We start from the raw sequence: 21,589 nt of genomic DNA, 5'->3' as shown, positions 1-21,589 counted from the left end.
TATGTGTGGCATCTAGAATAGATTGAGTGTGGTCTTGTGAACCGTCACAGCACGTACACGTACGCACTACCATTAGTATCCATTAAAATGACAATATCTATAAATTTCACTGTTTATATTTTACAGATTATTTAACATAGAGACACTCTAATATATGACAATCACAATACCTTTAGTTAACAAAGGTGTAAAATATTTATTAATTGCAAAAAAAGTAACTTTGATATAAAATAAAACACAATCAAAAAATTATTCAGTAATATTTTGTAAAGTTTTCGCATCACGTTGTTGTTGAATTAGTTTTTTTGGAATCTCCAGTTCGTCAACATCAACTGAGAATATGTACTGCAATAGCATGAATACTGCAAACATTACCACCTGAAAAGTGTCAACATGTTCATTTAAAAATATACTTTTATAATTGCATCGATTTCTGGTTGTCGTTCCCAGAACTTCGTACCATCGAAATCTGTCCAACTAGTCGTTTACGAACGCATGGGCGACTCATATAAAACATTGATTCATAGATAGAAGATAATTCAAACTAGGCCATTTATCTAGACAATGAATAAAATTGAATTTCTGCACTATATATAATTAAAAAAAGAAATTTCATACTCATGATGTATTAGCGTTACTTATAAAAAAAAACAATAATTATAATGTTTGTCTGTCTGTCCACAAGACCGCGCTTGTTTCAGGAAACTTTATAATCTGGAACGATTTCAACCATAACAAATAGACGCGTATGAAATGTATTTTTTTAAATATAAATAAATAAATTAAATGCAGTGGCTATCTAGGTAATTATGTTGTGAACAAAATGTCTAGATCCTATCTCCAAAGTAGATAATCATCATTCGCCTATTGAAATTATTTTTCGATTCATTAATTCCATGCGTTGAAGCCTAAAAGTACCTCTAAATATAACTTTTTTAAAGCGTCAAAATTATTGAATAAATGAAATTAATTGACTGGAAAGATATTTAGCTCAGATAAATAAAGCCAAATAAAAGTTGTGAAGCTTCTTACTGCTACTATTTATTTGCATGGAGCTGAAAAAAAAAATGGAAAAATGTCAGATCACCATTGTAATCTGTGAATCATATTCGATCCCGCTTTTGTAATGGAATGGTAAGTTTTATCAAGAAATTACCTTAGACCGATTAGTAAATCTAAAAATTATTTTTAAAACCCTATACGTAGTTTTTTTTAAAGCTGCAGTTTCTGATTATGGTTCCTCAACCATTGAGACATTTTTCGATTAAATGGTCAAATTTATCTGCCCTTTGACCTTCATTTGTATGTGCATTTTTTTTACATCCCGCCTGACGAACGCGGCGCTTTTTTAACTACGAATACGAAGTTATTCTATGAGCAGGTACATGCATTCATTTTACTTTAACGTTTTTCAACGCAGGATTTAAAAAACGCCGATGTGAATGAGAGCTTACGCTAATTTCAACCCTTTAATATACCGACAGGAGTATCTGACCCGGAGTGCTCAGTGGTCTAAGTGAAACTAAATTATGATGGCTCACTAACGCCCTCCTATTGTGCCATTTCTTATATATTTTTTTTACGTTTGATAAGCCATCGCTTGACCACGATCCCACCTGGTGTTAGTGGAGACCTGGACGGAAGATGGTACGCGCTAGCGTAGTAAGTGCCTATTCACTCTACTTTTGAAGGTCCCAACATCATATTTGGACTGAAAATCAGAGGCTGACAACTTGTATATGAATGTAGGTTTTACATATTTTCTAACGGAACCAAACGATAGCAACGTGTCTCTCACAGGGTTAGATATCATTGTGTAACTTGTTATTTAAAATATATTGTTTTGTCAAAGACGAAAGACAGGGATAACGATATATTTAATACAGAAATTTTGGTTTTAGAAACTCACAGATAATGATATATAAACGTCAAAGACAGTTGTGGAGCCACTAAAACGCGAGCGTTAAAAACAAAATTTAATAACTTAAGATGCGTAGTTCGGAAACGTATTTTGGGAAGATATCAAAATAATAACGCTATGGACAAACTAATGGACAAATATTGAATTGGACATCAGGAAACGGGGATTAGATGCTCGAAATTTCAGAATTGAATATCAATTAGTACGTAGACGAGCACTACAAGAAGCAAATAATTGAGGTTTCAGAGAAAATAATTGCCGTTACTGCTACATCTACTACTACTAATACTTATACACATTTACGCTAACCTCAAAACTGAATATGTACAAATATTGATAAAATCTTAATTCGTCGAGAGTCAACATAGTTTTATGACTTGGAATTTTGGAAAAGTTGCTACTTCGAACATGAGGGAATCCTGTAAAATACAAAAAATACAGTTTTTATCAAATGTCAAAAGTCATCTACTAAATTGTCCCAACTATAGTACATTGCGAGTTATTCTATATTTTTGTTTTATTTTATTTCGATACTAGCTGCGACATCATCCGCGCGGAATTAAAAAAAAACTCTTAATAGTGTATAGCCAGATTGATAACTACACAGGAAAAAAATCCAAGTCCTTTTGTTTAAAAGTTATATTAACTTGTGTAACTTTTCTTATAACTTGATACCCTCGACCATATGATTAGACCCTGCGGCTACAAATATTCCTCAATTTTTTAAAACTTTGACAAAACCTGCAAAAATTCTCTATAAAAAATTTATAACTAAACTGTTTAAGCATTTTAGAATCTTGATGAGTTGCGCGTACTTTTGTAATTTAGTGCCATGGTACTCTTCATATATTTTTTTACACACTAGCATGTGAGAGTTGGTCAAAAGTTAAAATGTTCTAAAATTATAACAAAACAGTCAAAGTTAATTATTTTTTGTGCTTAAATTACGAATGTTTTGGTTCAATTTTTAACCTCAATTAATAGCTATGTTACTTAGGTAGCTAACACAAAAAAAGCTGCAGGAATATCTTCATATTTGTAGCCACAGTGTCTAATAATATGGTGGAGGGTATTAAATTATAAGAAAAGTTACAAAAGTTAATATAACTTTTACACAAAAAGACTTGGATTTCTTTTAGTATTTTTCCCCGTGTAGTTATCGAGCTGGCTATACACCATAACAGTGTTATCTTTGAATTTTGGGACACGCTGTATATTCTTCCAGACTATGTTCTATGTACAATTATACCAAATTTCAGCTAGATACGTTTAGCTGTTGTTAAGATACATTATAACAAACATTCATGCATCCAATTAAACATTCATATTCATAATTAGTAAGGTAAGGTGAAAGGCATACAGTTATTAATAACTTAAATATGTTATTAATAACATTAATTAATTACTCATAAAAATAAAAATATATAATAATTACCACGCGCATTACAACATGCCTGAAAGATTGAACTAGATTAGTAAGTTTATACCATTAAGAAAAATAGAAATAAGTAATACTAGAAGCTACCAACTACGCCACAAGCTATTGTTATTTAACAATACTGGATAGAATGAGTTAAGCTCTTATTTGCAATAGTAAATTCGCCTGGTTTATAGCAGGGTTATTTTATTAGGTCACATATGACACATCATCAAAATTCAATAACGTAACCTCGTAATAAAAGATATAATTGAATGGATTTTCCGAAATTCATCCCCTAAGGTTCTTAAATGGGGATCCAAAGTTTTGTATGGAGCTTTAATTTGTAACATAAATTGAAAAAGGGGCGGTCAAAATTAAAATATTCATATAAATTTTTATATTCTACGCGGTGGAAGCTTTCGGGCAGAATTAGTTCAAAATTAAGATGAGCGCTTTTCAGCAACTACGTCTTTCAAGCACTTTTGAAATATCCTTTGGACGACATGTACAACGGAGTACCACAGTTTCCTTGGTTCAAAATATGACGATTTAACCCAACTTACTTCTATCCAAAGTTGCTTCGTTTAGCCGCTAGAAGGCGTTATAGTTTGCAAAAGTTTTTTAACAATTGAATTCGGTTCACATTACATGTTTGAGGTACGAATCGATTCATTCATTTTAATCGATGAATTTAAGCAGTTCGGTTCACTATGAAGCTAGGCTGGTAGATGTCAAATATGACCTATTAAAATGGCTCTGCTATAAGCAGGGATGGGAATGTATCTTATTTGGAGTTAGTACTTAATTTTTAGATTTCTTGTGCTGGTGTGCTGAAGTTTCCAGTTAATTTTTAATTATCTAATGATTCATTACTGTTAACAACTAGTTTAACTTTCGTTGGTGTTCTGTGCACCAAATAAACGATTCAATAGTTGAGGAGCCGATAATCATCATCATTATCATAATCAGCCTAGATTTATCCACTGCTGAATGTAGGCCTCCCCCATCGATTGCCACAATGCCCGGTATTGTGCCGCTCGCATCCAGTACACTCCCGCAACCTTGACCAGGTCATCGGTCCATCGTGCGGGAGGCCTACTTACGCTGCGTTGACCCGTCCGCGGCTGCCACTCTAGGACTTTTCGGCCCCATCGGCCGCCCGTTCTGCAAACAATGTGGTCGGCCCATCGCTACTTAAGGTTTGCAATTCTTCCAGCAATGTCGGGATTCTGCTGCGGATCGCATCATTTCTGACGCGATCTCGCAGAGAGACACCGAGCATTGCCCTCTCCATTGCCCTTTGAGTGACTTTGAGCCGCCTAATGTTGCCCGCAGTGAGTGCCACGTCTCGGTACCATAAGTCATCGCTGGCAACACAGACTCGTCAAAGACTTTAGTCTTGTAACACTGCGGTAGGTCTTGAGACGAGAGGATATCTCGCAACTTCCCGCTGCCCATCCGAGTCGGATTCGGCGATTGACCTCCTTCTCGAAGTTGGACCTAACTAGCTGGACAGTCTGTCCCATGTAGACATATTCGTCGACAACTTCGAGAGTATGGCCTCCAATGGTTATTAGAGAGGGTTGAACATGGATATTCGACATGACCTTCGTCTTATCCATGTTCATTTTTAGACCCACTCGTTCGGAGGCTCTATTGAGGTCATCGAGCATTGCACCGAGTCTCTCCATGGTCTCAGCCATGACTACTATGTCATCGGCAAAGTGCAGGTGCGAGATGTACATGTAGATGTACTCGCCGTTGATATTGATGCCTGGTCCTTTCCAGTCAAGGACTTTGAAGACCTCTTCTAACGCGGCGGTGAAGAGTTTCGGGGAGATTACGTCACCCAGTCTTACACCGCGCTGTAGTTGAATCGGTTTCGTGTCGTGACTCTGTACTTGGAGTGACATAGTGGCGTTTTCGTACAAGCACCTTAGCGCTTCGATGTACCGGTAGTCAATTTGGCACCTCTGGAGAGACTGCAGTACCGCCCATGTCTTTACCTAATGGAAGGCTTTCTCGTAGTCCACAAACGCTAAGCATAGTGGCAGTTTATACTCCTCGGTCATTTGTATTACCTGCCGCAGCGTATGAATGTGGTCTACGGTACTAAAACCTCTACAGAAACCGGCTTGTGCAGGAGGCTAGAAGTGGTCGAATCTGCAAGCGAGACGGTTCGTGATGACCCTCGAGAACAACTTGTAGACATGGCTCAGAAGCGAGATGGGCCTGTAGTTCTTCAGTAGGGCTTTATCGACCTTCTTGAAGAACAGTAGCACCACACTTCTGCTCCATGCCTTTGGCCTACATCCCTCGAGAATGACGGAATTAAAGAGCTTCTGGAGAACCCTGAGTGCCAGTTCTCCAGTTGCCCTCAAAATTCCGTTATCTCCCGGCGCCTTGTTGTTCTTAAGATGTTGGAGGGCCACACTAATCTCGTCGAGACTGACGTCCGGTATATTTTCGGTATAGTGTCGGATTAATCTGGCTCTTGGGTCTTTAGTCAGATCCGTGACGGGTTTCTGCGTTACGCAACGCCATAAAACTTCTCGACCTCGCTCAAGATCTCAGGTCCAGAGGACACTACCCTGCCCTCCTGAGTCTTCAGCTTCGACAGTTGGCTTTGCCTAATAGACAGATATCAGGAGAACACTTTGGAGCCTCTATTCTGCTCAATAGCCGTTTTAACAAAATTTGCTTTAAATCGGCGTATATCGCGTTTGATGCTCGTTGAGATCTGTCTATTTAGCAACCTATACCGTTTCGCATCATCTGGAGAGTGCAGAGTCATGTCTCGCTTTTCCTTCATGAGCTCAAGAGTGTGGTCCGAGAGCTTCCTGAAAGAGCTTCTGCGGCGGGTCTTAAAGAATTAAGTACCCACCGCCTGAATAGCTTGCAGGAACCCTTTATTTATATCATCCACGCTACTCCGCTAAGCAATCGAACCGGTTCTGGAGTTCAGGCTGAAAGTTTTCATCTGGTCGTTTGAATATTGATCGGTGCTGCCCGGAGCGTAGATTCTATCAGTCGACTGCGCTCAAGCTTAACGTCGATATTCAATGTACCTCGAACAATTCGGTGATCGCTCCCGGTTTTAATCGCATTGATCACTGAGACATTAAATATTTCCTTCCGCGTCGACATGATAAAGTCTATCTCATTTTTAGTGGCACCGTCTGGGCTCATCCAGGTCCACTTTCTTTGCTCTTGCTTCCTGAAAAAGGAGTTCATCATCCCATCAGAGTCCCTCCTTCTCCATGAAGCCGGCCAGCAAGTGGCCCCGGTGGTTGCGCTGACCATATCCAAAATTACCCACTCGCAGCTCTCCTCCATCCCGTTTGCCCAGTTTCGCTCTAAAGTCCCCCATGACAACGGTGAAGAAGGTTTTTGAACTATGGCTCGTGAGACATCATCATACATAGTTTCAACCTCTTCGTCGGAGTGTGTCGGAGTCGGTGCGTAGACCTGTATGACCTTCAGCAAATACCGTTTGGTTATTCTGAGTATCAGGACCGCACCCTAGTCGACACAATCTCGATGTTTACCACGTTGTTCACGAGGGACCTGTGGACTATAAACCCGACACCACCTTGCGACTGTTGGTCCTTCCCGGAAGAAGAACAAGTTGCCGGACTTGAGGATTATCGTGTCCTCCCCCTCTCTACGGACTTATGATAACCCTATAACGTCCCATCCGTCCGCAATGTACGCGTGTTAAATGTTGCCAGGGCCAAGGGTCGTCGTTTGTGGTAGCCGGATCCAAACCGGGGAGTTTTAGCACCCCCTGCCCCGACGTTACCCTGGTCGCTACCGTAACCAGGAACGACGGAGCCGCCGGGTACTAGGGGCCGCGGTCGTTTTGTAACCTTCATTGGGGGGGTTGTGCCAATAATCGCCAAGCTTAGTAGGCGGGTTGGCAATCGCAGTAGTTCCACCGTAACCTAGGGATGCTGCTGCCCGTCCTTCGGTGATCTGGACACAGTTTAATGACAATACACATATTATAAGTTCCATTTTTTGAAAAGCAATAATCGGCAAAATTTGATGAGGTTTTTTATATTATAAAATGCCGAACGAGTGAGCGGCCGCCCGAAATCGATGATACAGGAAATCCGGAAAGTCCACTTCCACTCCCCATCTTTTCCTTATATGAAAAAGGGTAGGAAGTGAAAAGGGTAGGACTAAAATTAGGCCTCCGAGACGCAAACTCATCAGAAGAAACGCGGAATTTCTTCCACTTCACGCCTGTCTTCTTTATTGTCGTGGTATTGCACCGGACGAACCTGGCCAATTTGTGCGAAGATGTTAAAGCGGGCTCTACTACTGTTAAAGTTAACTTATAGTTTTCACGGCGTAAAACTCAAGGTAGGGAATTTACAAATAGGGAATTTGGAACACCAATTGATGAAGTTATCGAAACACAAGCGCTATAGAATCGTTAAACCCACTTCAGCACACCGCCCTTAGTAATTAGATATGTTATAAAATAAATTTTACATAGTGGTCATAATAATAGGACCAGAGTAATGCATGTTCATGCCGAAAAAAGATGCCGAGATAATGATCAAGCGTAACATTGCCGGGCTTCTCTCTTTGCTCAGTTAAATGCACCTGTATTGTATCTGTGGAGCACACTAATGACACAACCTGAAAATATTATATAATAGATCAAGATTGTATTACCAAGAGTCTACAACGAAAAAGTTATGGCTGTCATACAGTTACTGCTTCAAGAACGTACTGCGTCCAACTAGTAGCGATACGAAAAGTCGTTTGCCTCAAAAACAATTGACTTGACTTGAATTGGAGTTGACAATCTAACTTCTATCTCTTTCTACCTCTTTTACCTCTGGTTAAACTAGTTTTAAAGTAAAAGAATAAAATGTTATTATTCTAGTTATTTATTAATTTAAAGAAACATTGTCAAAAATTTAAATTAAATTAAAAAATTACTACAACAGCGTGCGGCTAATATAACTCGAAAGAGTTACGTAAAACGTAAAAACTGTAATGAAGTAGTACAATACTTACGTTTAAAACGATTGCTGTATAAACCATAAGTTTTAAAATGTTAGTCCATATCTTGAAGGTTTTGTTTTTAAAAAGCAGAGGTCTTCGGTAGTGAAGTATACACAATTCTGCATCACGTCTGAAACAATAGTTTAAATTAACATAATCTATAGAGAAGCTACTAAAAATAGCTGTTGCTCGCGTTTCAGAGATGTTTACCTGGAATGAAGAGTACAGTTTCGGCAGGACCGACAGATAAAAGAACAATGGTTAACTCTAAATCGATATACATTTTATACAGCACAAAGTGTATTAATACACGAAAGAAATTCTCGTAATTATTTATGTTTTTTTTAATGTATCACACGGTGTATCACACATCACGGGAGCGTCGGTGGCTCAGTGGTCTAACGCTTGACTTGCAATCTGCAGGTCCTGGGTTCGAATCCCGCCAGGTACCAATGTGTTTTTCGATTTCCGATTTACATATGTATATTTATCCGACGTTCTTACGGTGAAGGAAAACATCGTGATGCAACCTGCACATATCTGAGAAGAAATTCAAAGATATGTGTGAAGTCAACCAACCCGCAGTGGGCCAGCGTGGTTGACTATGGCCTAATCACCCCTAACTTAGGGTAGGCTCTGAGCCCCTCGGTGGGGACGTATAGTGAGCTGATGATGATGAATGTATCAGATCAACTGGTGAAGGCCAAATATACATTATAAATGAAAAAAATATTTAACTATTTAAATATAATATATTTCTTTAGCTTTCTTCAGGTCAGTGTTGCCATTTTTTGGGTTATTGCCATTACGCGATAATTGAGTCGTGGGTAAAAGCTGGTGTTAATATAAATACTGCTTTCTCATTATTTATTGAAAGCCCCTAGAATACATATTATATACTGGTATCAAAAGCAAATTGCAGTCTCATGTCACTGATAGCTCGTTAATAGTAAACCCATTAACTTAAGTAATACGTAATTAAAAAGAAATAATGTTAACCTCATGTCATAGATGTTGAAGAACAATACAATCACTATGGCGGGCGGACAGGCGAAACCAAAGGACATGATCAAGGTGAACTGCATTACTGAAATAAAATTAATGGGTTATTTACTTATTGTTATACAGCTTGTCCGGAAAAGACCTGCACAACGGCAGAAATTTGCTCCTTATTTATAATATTAATATTATTTTACTAATATTATTATACAAACGCATCTCCAGAATGGCTAAACGGATTTCGTTGGTATGGGAAAAGGCCCAAGGCGTATATACATATATGAAACTTTGGGGATATACAGAGAGATGCACCTAGTTAATCACGGTATTGTGATTTTGCCCAAAAATACCATAGGGACTTAAATTTGTTCGTGGTGATTAGCCCAGGAAAAATATAGATTATACTGGGGGTCGGGGGCTGCGCGCATATTGCCCCGCGCGTATACACGGAGCAGTAATAATCTTAAATAATGTGTCTTCCTTGTCTTATTAATTAAAACATGTGTATAGTATTGACGCGCTCTAATATGTTAATCTCTTAGATGGTGCCTAATGTAAATAATATTAGTTATTCATAGGTGTATGGCATATCATAAAATCTGGATTCATCATCACCAGCCTACCCTAAGTTTAGGGTGTCAAGGCCATAGTCAACGCTGCTGGCCTGGCCAAGTGCGGGTTGGTTGACTTCACACATATCTTTGAATTTCTTCTCAGATATGTGCAGGTTGCATCACGGCGTTTTTTTTTACGTAAGAACGTCGGATAAAGGTACATATGTAAATCGGAAATCGAAAAACACATTGGTACATGGCGGAATTCGAACCCAGGACCTGCAGATTGCAAGTCTTTGACTCCGGAGCCACCGACGCTCTGGATCTGGATTGATCCCATCTAATGGCATGAATTTCTGTTTACTTATGTTGTTTTCGATTACGTATTTTGGGTGTTCGTTCTCTTTATTTATTAGCCGACTTAAAAATTTGTCTGTTTTTTTTTAATGTTTGTTACCGCATAACTCCGATAGTACTCCGATTTTGATAAACTCGTTTTTTGTCATTTATAACGTTGAAAAATTGGTCGCTGTTAATTCTGAGCTTACGAAATCGCGGACGGCATTTACTTCTTAATAAAATAATGATACTCAGTTAACTTACCAAGAATTTTCATTCTGTTAATTAGGAATTTTTCTTTAAATCGAGGTAGAACCATGTCTCTCTCCCAGCACGGAACGTTTTGGACTAGTGTACCTTGATTATAATCAGTCAAACTAAAAAGTAATATAGCATTAGTTTTATCAACTACTAAATGTAACAATTACATTTCCATTTATCTATTTACCTCGAGTAAAGTGACAATTTTCTCAATAATACAAATCTTAGAATTAGAACAATTGGAAATGCAATGGAAAGCTCGTAGAGGCACGATGTCACCAAACACGGGCTTAAAAATATTCCAAAATTATAACTGTTTGGTGGTCCACCAGTGACATGTTTTTCCATACCGGTATACAGTTTGAAAATTATCTGTGAATTGCAAAATTTTGTCAAATTCAAAAGTTTGGTATCCGTTAGGTTTTTTTATTCATCTTTGAAAAATTAATAATAATAAAAGACTTTACAATTCCTTGGTACTCTGCCTTTTGTGGTAAGTGGGAGGGGCAAAAGTAAAAGTAACTAAGGCTCTCTATTGCTGCAGTAAAGGAGTGAATGACAGACTTTTAGTAGGGAAGGACGAAAAGTTAAATGTCGAGTACTAAAGGGCTGTCTTGAACTTTGTCAGATATACAGAAATCATTTAGAGTAAATTCTAAAAAAACCACTACATAAAAAAATAAAGATTTGAAAGCGACCGAGTCATAGCCGATTATTTTGAAAAAAGATTTATTCACAATTATACATCTATATTATTATTATTATAATTACCTTTTGAAATCCAAAGTACCCAAGCACTATCATAGGCAAAGGAAAACACATTACATAAAGGTGTTTTATAAGGGATCGGCTGATAGATTTGTAGTTTTTATGATTTTCTCTACGGACTATCAAATACGCAAACTTCCTTTCAATCTGTAAAATGATAAGATTATACGTATGTGAGGGAAATTGATCTACCCTTCAATATTAAATAGTTCCACTATGTCATAAGTATACTGATGAAGCGTATGTTTTTAAATAACAGTAACTACAGGCAGAAATTTGCTTCCCACTGATAGGAAATAGTATCGTTCAACAAACTGTTCTCATAAGAGCTGTATCAGAAGTATCAAAAAAGTTTGTAATTTCTAGCAAAAGTTGTTGTATTATTATAATGTAACTTTCTTGAAATCAGTGGGCCTAGCACGAAAATTTGCGAAAAAGCATTCGTGTCGATATGACAAAATTTAATTTCATCAAAGTTGATACAAATACTTTTTCGCAAATTTTCGTGCTAGGCACACAGGTAGAAGCAATATTTAAAGCAATGGCACAAAAGCTAGTTTGATCATTAAAACATCGAATAAATCTTCTTGTTGGGACAGCTAATTTTAAGACCAGCTCTCCCCAATTTATAACGAAAAAATTTTTAATATTTCCTCTGCAGCTCGTAATTATTGACAAGCGCGATTTCATCGACATAAAAATACAGAAAGTCGAAAGCCTAGTTGACAAATTGTATTTGCAAGAATAGGGAAATGAAAAACAATTGACCTATGTGAATTCTCTTCCATTCTACCCACGTTGAAACCTCCTACTTCTCGCTTATCGTCTGTCAGTTAGTGCCATTTGACAGGCAGAACCAGGACGTTCGGCAACTAATATCGTTGCTTGGTGCTAACACTTTTAGATTATAACAATTATGTTAAACTTACGATACCAATGACGAAGAGGACTAAGGCGAAACCGACCATGGTATGAATTATCCTCGGAATTATAACGTCTGGATCACGAATCTTATTATTTATCATATAGTTTTTATCTTGCTTCTTTCTTTGTTCTAAAATGATGGCACAAACAATTACAGCCAATACAATCTGTTGAAAAGGAAAACACTTTATTTATACTCTATTCATATAAATAAAATTGAAGTGTCTGTAGGTAATATAGAATAATATATCATATTTCGTACACAACGTATTTGCGTAGCTGATAACGAAAAACCAATTTTTAAAATGTTAAGATTAAACCTATGTGAGCGAAATAATTTTATCCTAAAATATTGAATAGTTCTACTATCTCATTAAATTTACTGATGAAGCGTATGTTTTAAATACCAGTATCTACACTAGTATTACATAATCACATGTAAAGCACGTTATCGACATAACTGCTGCAGGCCTTGTTTTTCTTGTAGTGTATACTTACGGTTTTGCGGTTTGGCCTACGGGATAAAGTTATGCTGTTTTGTCTTGGCTTTCAAAGGGTTAATAAACACACTAAACTAATGATTATAAATAACTAGCTATCGCCCGCAAATCCGTACGCGAGGAATTAAAAAAAAACATAATTAGTAGCCTATATGTACTTCCTATATATGTGTGCTATGTTCTATATGTGTGCAAAATTTTACCGAGATCTGTTTAGCCGTTCTGGATATACCTTCAAACAAACATCCATCGATCCATCTAAGCTTTCGCATTTATAATATTAGTATAATAAGATTTAATCTGATTCCGTAAAGTTTATTGTTGTCGTATTAAAAACATAGTATTAAATGTATAAATAAATGAAATACTTACGAGAATGATATAGCATATTAAGGTTATTATTTTAGCAGTTATAGTTTTGCCAATCAAGACAATGCCTGTTTTTCTTGACCTTGGCGCTGTGTCAAAATTAAACTTGAACTCTGGTCTGGAAATAAAAACGAATGAATTACCTAGAAAGTCATGCATACAAAACACCAGGTACAGTCATTGATTGCATCTGTTTACTTTATCATGTATGTACAGTCAGCGTCATATAGATCGTCACAGACAAGATATGCAAATATATAGGTACATCAAAAGTAATCAATTATATCGGTACAACAAAAGTCCTCAAAATAATAGATACATTCACCCTGCTCAAATACATCGGTACATACACAGCGTCAAATATATGAGTACATGCAAGATGCTCATAAATATCGTAGCAGCCACAGCGTCATAAGTAACGAAGCAGTCAAGGTGCGCAAAAATATCGGTACATTTGACAAAATTGAACTCTATCTCTATATACTTGTGATACAATTTGGAATAAACTACTTCTGTTACATTCATTTGACACTTTGTATTAACATTATAGGTTGTCCGGAAAGTTCGTTCTGATTTTCGATATAAAGCTTACAATAGACTGTAGCTGAAGTGGATTCATTTTCGGATTTCCACCATTATCAAACGTCACAAAAATTTCTATATTGTGAATAATTTCATTTCATTGGTTGAGATAAAAACTAATTTTTAAAATTTTATCCAATAATAAAAGACGTTTTAGGTATAGAGTCGTACCAATATAATTTAAAAACATTTCCAAAAATTTAAGAGAACAGGGTTTCAATTTTCATTATAAAGCGGCAGGAACTTACTGGGCAACCCAATATTTTTCTTCTCCTGTCATAACGCTTAAATATAAAAGTTTGTCACGACGAATACGACAGATACGTATTAACTATGACACGCCGAATATGACACACGCACACACATCGGAAAGCTGGTGCTTGCTAAAAGGAAAAAACTACCTACATATAAACAAGAGTAGTAGATGATCATTATTGGTTGAAATATTATATATACTTACTTAACAGTTTCATTTTCTTAAATTGTGTGTCTTTTAATTATCTGTTCGAATATGTTAAACGCATTAAGTATTAAGTAATAATTTGTTAGTTTCTGATTTTTAACTTTATGAATAGTGTACAGCGACCATCTACTATCTATTCCCCCTTTTTCATCTTGGGAAGGGGGGGTGGCTGAATACCAGCTCGACACTGGAATATGACCTGTGTTGGCAAAGCTGAGTCACCCCCTTTTGCCAGCACTATCTCTGTATAACAGTGTGTTGTATATTTTTGTTCAGTTTTTTTTATGGCAATAAAGTTTTATTATTATTATTATTATTAACTAATATCAAATTTTGCCTTGTCACAATATATATAATACTAGTTTGGCGCAGTATTCTAGTATGTTTGCCGTAATATGTAAGTTTACCGGTTCGAATCTCAGGCTACTTTTTTTCATTTTATCAATCACGGGGTTATTTTTTCATAACCAGTAAAAATTTGGTAATGTAAAATTTTGCTCGACAATTGTTTTTTATAATTTTCGCTGTCGGGTAGAAAGAAATTTAAATAAAGTTAACAACAATTAGGTCAGACCATCGCGGGTGAAGTGAGTGGGCGGAGCGTGGATTATCTTTGCGGGTTTTAAGAATGGTACGCGCGGAAACTATACGTACAAGTGTTATCTACATATGTGTGCGCGCCCACGCACACTGGAATGTTTATTGCAATCGACCAAAAATTTGATGTAGTTTGGATATTGACATTCAGTTTTTTTTTCTTTGTTTCTTAAATATAATCAGTATCAGTAAAAGGTAAAAGTAAAAGTGTTATTTTTACCGGTACAAGTTTAACAAACATGAGTAATAAACAAATTACATGCCAATAGCATCGCTTTATCTCCTTCATTTTTGTTTGAAATAGAAAAGTACTTTAACGGTCAAACTCATTAGTCCAAGGCAATATCAAAAAGTACCTAATAACTACGGCGATAGAGTTTAATTACATGTGCTTCGATATTAAAATTAAAAAGTTTAAATATCAAAAAAAAAATAGTGGCTTGGGATTTGAACCGCCGACCTTACGTACCAACGGCGGCGAACGGTAAGGCCACGAGACCAAACTAGCATATATGATGACAAACTAAAATTTGATGTTGGTTTTATCTACCTAATATCTGTCATCCGCGTCGAACACTTTTAGTAAATTTTGAGAAATGGTTTGATGCAAAGTATCAAATGAATGTAACAGAAGTAGTTTATTCCAAATTGTATCACAAGTATATAGAGATAGAGTTCAATTTTGTCAAATGTACCGATATTTTTGCGCACCTTGACTGCTTCGTTACTTATGACGCTGTGGCTGCTACGATATTTATGAGCATCTTGCATGTACTCATATATTTGACGCTGTGTATGTACCGATGTATTTGAGCAGGGTGAATGTATCTATTATTTTGAGGACTTTTGTTGTACCGATATAATTGATTACTTTCGGTGTACCTATATATTTGCATATCTTGTCTGTGACGATCTATATGACGCTGACTGTACATATGTATATGTATGTGCCAACTTTCGTAAGGCTGGCTCACTTTATGGTAGAATAATTCACTTTGTGATTAAAAAGGCAAAAAATGAGCAATTAAGGTGGAACATTTAAGCACAACGTTTCAACTTGGTAAAAAATATTTCACATCATACAAATAGCATCAGGGGAAAATTTTTGAATATTTATTTATTTGCCGTTTTACTTTTTATTACAACAAGCTCGGTAGCAGAATTAGGAAGGTCAGTTTACGGGATCTATTAGAAAGTTACATAAATTCGAAAACAACCACTACATAGATTTCATACTTTGCGATGTTTAGTAACTCGAATAGAATTCGACTCCCCAGATTTGCTCAAAAATAGTAAGTTGGCCTACCACAGAAGTTTGGTATATTAACTAGCTTTTGCCCGCGACTCCATCCGCTCGGATTATCTTATATATAAAATTCTCGTGTCACAATTTTCGTTCCCATACTCCTCCGAAACGGCTTGACCGATTCTCATGAAATTTTGTGAGCATATTGAGTAGGTCTGAGTACCCGAGTCCGACGGAGTCGCGGGCGACAGCTAGTATATAATATATGCTTAATTAGCAGCCTATTTGTTTTTCTAGATTATGATCTACATTTAAGAGAAATTTAACCAAGATCCGTTAAACCGTACACCTGCCTTCAAACAGACATTCATCCATCCATCTAAACTTTCGCATTTATAATATTAGTAAGATTGGTCAGAACTGGTTACTAATATTTATAATATTTACCTTGTTTGTTTTCTATTGTAATCCTTATTTGGTGTTTCCCATACCCAGTACAAAAATTTTTCTCTTCCAATCCAATAAGCCGTCATAAAGATACCTGCAAACCATAACGTAGTATATTGTTAAGTTCGGTAAGTTACCATAGTAAGTTATTGACATTTTAACATGTTGGTAAGTTACATAGTACAATGTAAAAAAAAGTGGGGTAGACGAAACTGATGATCGACAAACCCTCATCGAGTGTGAGGATTGAAACGAATTATTTATAAAAACTCACATTTTAAACACGTTATATAACCATAGATGAACCTTATCCTGAAAAGGCTATGTTTTTCTAATATACATTTTTTCAAGCTAAAAAAATTATTGAGTTTCCAAAACAATTCATCTCCGATCAGTAGTACTCTGCCTTCAAAATAGGAAGACGAGAAAAAGTTGTCTATCATTATCTGACGCAGGTCGCTTCAAAATGGCCTCTCATGGCGCTTCAAAAAAGCAAGCGACTGAGTTACCTGACGATTATGTACCATTTTCCAGTGTTATAAATATTATATATATTAACACGTTGAACACCACTCCGGTCAACGGTGACCGGATCCCTGTCTGCATTTAAGCGCCGCGTAGGGCACCTGTGACCTCATGAAGTTTTTTATAATATCTGTGTATCCCAGCTTCTGATTGAACCGTAAACTAGATATATTTTGAAGATTCGAGATTACGCATCTATTTCTATCAAAAAGTTTTTTAGTGATTTTTCTATTTCTATTATGGCGTTTAACCTGGTAATAATATATATATATATATATAATACATAGCACACGTACCCCAGAGAATGATGAACGCCGAGAAATGTGGTGTATACTTATGATCCACTAAGATATTCAATGAAAAAATATTGCATAAATTCTTTACTGGCAAAGTATAACAATACGTAAGTGTTTTGCCACATTTGAGGCAGAATATATGATGTTCGCATTCACAAAATTCTTCTCTGAAAAGTTAATCGTATTAATACAATATCTTTTGGGCTTATCATACTTCATACTAATATTTTACTAATATAAATGCGAATGTCTGAATGGATGGAACTTATGGATAACTTTTAGTCGATGTTTGCAGATTTCATTTTCTTTTTCTATTTTTAAACTTATTCATTACTGTAGCCGACACCGTTCGCAATGAACAAAAAAACTAAATCAGAAGCCTATGTGTTCTTCCAGACTATGTTCTATATCAAAGATAAATTTAAGCGAAATCCATGCAGCCGTTCCATCCACCCAATCAATCGCATTTATAATATTATATTAGTATGATGAGCCGTTGCCTGCGACTTCTGTCATCGCACCCTATTGAATAGCACCGGGGAATAGTGTAGCTTCCGAACAATGAAATAATTTCTGAGCCTTTTCAATGCAAACAAATAAAAGTGTCCTCTTTATTATTTTCGTATATGTATATAACTTTATCTTCTGTAATAAGCAACGGCGAATGCGAATCTGGGCGGTGCAAGGTAGACAAGAAGTTTATAGGCGTGCAACAACGGCAATTTACATTTAAAATGTGTTAAAAGTGCCTTGAATTACAACTTACTTTACATTCATGTAGGTTGGATTTTTATATATCGCTAAATAGAGTGTTATTAGAGACATTATGGAGGCGATTACTAGAAATAGATTGTAAAGTCCATAAAAAGCGAAGTACATGGCAACCTGGACAAACATGAATTATAAATAAAATACATCGCTTGTTAATGTTAAGATATTGCTTTATGGAAGAGGAATGCGAATGAGAAAGTATTTCATCTGATGCTGCAACCAAAACAGTTGTAGTAAATGCGTGTTGTATTATACATCTCTATACATACGTCTCACTTATAAAACAAAACAGACAGTTGTCATACCTAGCACGGGTATTCTGTAAAGTTTTAACTAACCTTGGTCAAACCACTCCTGCATGTAGTGGCTGACTACAAAACTATTGCTCAAAAAGAACCTTCCTCAGATTTAGTAAAGAAATTGAAATTTAAATGTGTTATTGTCATCATAATTTTCTAAAAGTATTGCACGGGACTGGTGTTGACCTATGCTCATCTAGTTTTCTAAGACCTGTTTTTTTATACACGCTGTAACAGGGTTGCCAGACCCTATCTTGGTTTGGTTATTATTGAGTCAAAACCCTCCATCGATGTTCTTGACAATTTTTTCGCCAATCCATAGTAAATAACGTAAATATGATATTAATAAGTGACAACATTTTCAGGAAAATTAATGAGGTTTCGATTCGCAATATTGACCACTTCAAAGATTTATTAAACATAGTAATGTCCGAACAGGGTTTGGCAATCCTATTACATGTTTAAATATAGGCATTTTTACAAAATTGAATGAGGGTTGGTTCAGAGCTTTTTATTTTAAGCAATTTATATTTCACTTACCTTTGGTCCAAAGTATTCATGAACCAAGTTTAATGGCTGTCTCGTAAATATATTCGTGACACCGGCCCAATTATAAAATAGGATCTGAAATATTAACTATAGAAGGAAAATATTCTCTTTCTGTGCGTCACCTTCTCTGTCAAATTCCGTTCCAGTCTCATCCTGTCCTTATAAGAAAAGGATGAGAAAAAAAGACCAAAATTGGGCCTCCGGCAAATCACATATCCGGAGTGTTAGCATACTGGTACTCCCTGGTACACTGTTAATTTTATAGCTAAATTTCAAGTGGACGAGAAAAAATATGTAATGAGGTTCGGTGGCAAAAAGACCACTTTGGGGAGCAACATGCAAAAAGTAGATGACTAGAGTCCCTGTTATACATATCCATAATCAGAAATAGACGGTTGATTTTTTCAAATGAAACCTTGATCCTCGTCGTCTCTATAACATAAATGTATCATTGGTCATACGATCGCAACCGTGTATAACACTACCTGACGAGCATTAATACTTGTAGCGTCTCGTGGAATGAAGTACGGTCCGTCGTGCAACGCGTATGCATCTATCACGATATTGCGTTTTATTAACCTAAAATTTTTTATAAGTGTGTCATAACTTGTTATCAATTTGCACTAATTTGATAAACCAGCTTTTACCTTTCCAGTCCTATATAGTTTTGTCGGTTTCCAAATGGAAGGTTCAACAATGCCATATAAACAATGAGGCTTCGGTCCAAGCTCGAATATTGCAATGGTTGAGTATATTGTAATCTATTTACGGTAATGTAAAATTATAATTACAAATATTATAATTCAGCCGTCCATACTGTTTGTTGGACTTATGTAAAATTGTATATACTTTTACACAATACATACCTTACTACATTTATCCAATCACGCTCTTTATGTGACATTATGTGGTCGGCTCGACCTATCTGAAGGCATTTTACACCAAACGCATTTCCTAAATTGTTGAGAACATCATTCGGACAATGCACTTTAAAAAATATTAACTTCTTGTGAATCGGTAACTAAAATAAGCAAAAAGATAAATGACAATGGCAGGAATGTATCTGGTTGTCCGGGAAGTCCAAAACCTCTAAGGTTTTTCGGCAAAAATGAGTTTCAATCTCAACCAAAAAGTTAGAATTATTTTGATTAAGAAAAATGTAGTAATAATCGAAAAAGGTGAAAGTCCGAGGGCAAATCCACTTGAACGCGTTTTACACACCCGCTTATTTATCAGTTTTACTGTCAAAAAAAGCACTTTATGTATATGCTGCCATATTCTTTGCGCATAAAAGTGATAAAAACTAACAAATTAAAACTAAACCTCCGCTTTTAGAATATTGTACACATTGTCATGTATTTTAAAAAATTATACAATATTCAGGTGTCTTCTCACGCTTCTTCTTCTATGGATCGACACGAATTTTCCGGTCAACTTTTTATATAGCTAAGTATTGTGACCTACTGAAATAGGGAACATGTTACTTACCACACCATTTTCATATTCTATTTCAAATCCCATTTTAACAATGTTGGTGAGAAAATCTTTTCTCATAGTGTCACCTATAACGTTTTCTTCATCTTTCACAACAAGGATTAGATCTATTTTACGAACGCCATCTCTAAATGTTCGATCCGTATTACTTTTAGGAGGTAAAGTACTCTCTTTAGAATCTGATGTCACACCGTCCAATGCTTCCTATGAAAACAGCCTATATGTTTACAATAAAAAATATTTTTATTTTTTTATAAGGTGGCAATCAAATAGATTTTAATCTTTATTAAATTAAAATCAAAGATTTTTTTTTATTATCCAGCGGCCACCTGAATTCACCTAAATAGCGAAGAGATTATTCGCAATCACAAATGCGTAGCCAGCAGATGGAGGAGGGGAACACATCAGCTCTCTATACGTCCCCACTGAGGGGCTGGGAGCCTACCCTAAATTAGGTGTTATCTGCGAAGAAAATCAGATATGTGTGAAGTCAACCAGCCCGCACATAGCCACCGTGGTTTGCTATGGCCTAATATCCTCATACTTAGGGCACACAAAAAGGGAACATTTCCCCTTTCTATGCTTTCACTCCTACGTCAAATATTGTTCTCATTCCCATCTTTTCCTTATAAGAAAAGGGCGGAAAGGGAAAGAGTATTAAAAGTAAGCTTCCGGCGCTGACACTCATCCAACAAAACACAGGATTGTTTTCACTTCATGCTTTTCTTCTGTGTGGTCTTGGTATTTCACCGATCGAGCCGTCCTATTCGTGAAAGAGATTTTGTTATTGCTGGTGTCTATCACAAAAATCTTATTTACCCAAGTAGGGCTTTTGTAGTACCACATATGTACAAATTATTTTTTGATTTTTTTTATTTAGAATAAAAAGACAAAAACTTGAAGTTGCGATATTATCCATAAAAATCAAATATTTAAATATAAACAATAATTTAAAAAAAATATGTGTAGGACAAACCATCGGTATCATTTCCTCTTTCCCGGGTTTATCACTCATTTTGAAGTATTAAAATGTATACATCTAGTATAAATAGTATAATACAAAACATTCGTAATAAATAAATTAATAAATGGCATAAATATGTTTTGACACTAATCTCTATCAGTGACAATTTTGTGACGTATCACAATGGCCAGCTACTTCATGCTTTGCTATCAAAGCAAAGATATCGTATATAGAGGTCATGCTGTCGGTCTATACCTATCTTGTAGATTTTACTTACTT

At 36.1% G+C, this 21,589-nt stretch overlaps 1 protein-coding gene across 4 annotated transcripts; it reads right to left on the bottom strand.

The window, feature by feature from the left end:
• Nucleotides 1-244: 244 nt before the first annotated feature.
• On the bottom strand, nt 245-21,459 carry LOC106117110 (anoctamin-9-like). 4 transcript variants are annotated; one of them, XM_013311185.1, is made up of 20 exons: nt 21,323-21,459; nt 20,341-20,550; nt 19,719-19,873; nt 19,500-19,613; nt 19,338-19,431; nt 18,844-18,927; nt 18,000-18,118; nt 17,234-17,400; nt 16,413-16,506; nt 13,081-13,195; nt 12,214-12,375; nt 11,288-11,431; nt 10,704-10,888; nt 10,520-10,632; nt 9,363-9,450; nt 8,376-8,493; nt 7,842-7,991; nt 3,357-3,375; nt 2,231-2,340; nt 245-378 (listed from the first exon to the last, which is right to left on the bottom strand). In XM_013311185.1, exons 1-20 carry the CDS (start codon nt 21,359-21,361, stop codon nt 250-252), a joined length of 2,409 nt encoding a protein of 802 aa, XP_013166639.1. In that variant the 5' UTR covers nt 21,362-21,459; the 3' UTR covers nt 245-249. The 4 variants fall into 4 exon arrangements, 1 of the variants encoding a protein (XP_013166639.1); XR_001227854.1 differs by having other exon boundaries at nt 293-378; nt 7,864-7,991; XR_001227856.1 differs by lacking the exons at nt 245-378; nt 7,842-7,991 and adding an exon at nt 8,028-8,202 and having other exon boundaries at nt 2,289-2,340.
• Nucleotides 21,460-21,589: the final 130 nt, after the last annotated feature.

This window comes from Papilio xuthus, unplaced genomic scaffold (assembly GCF_000836235.2).
Source record: "Papilio xuthus unplaced genomic scaffold, Pxut_1.1 DF827680.1, whole genome shotgun sequence".
In the NCBI taxonomy this organism is placed as follows: Eukaryota; Metazoa; Arthropoda; class Insecta; order Lepidoptera; family Papilionidae; genus Papilio; species Papilio xuthus.
Note: the sequence above shows the minus strand (reverse complement) of the source record. Positions and strands in the feature narration are given on the sequence as shown.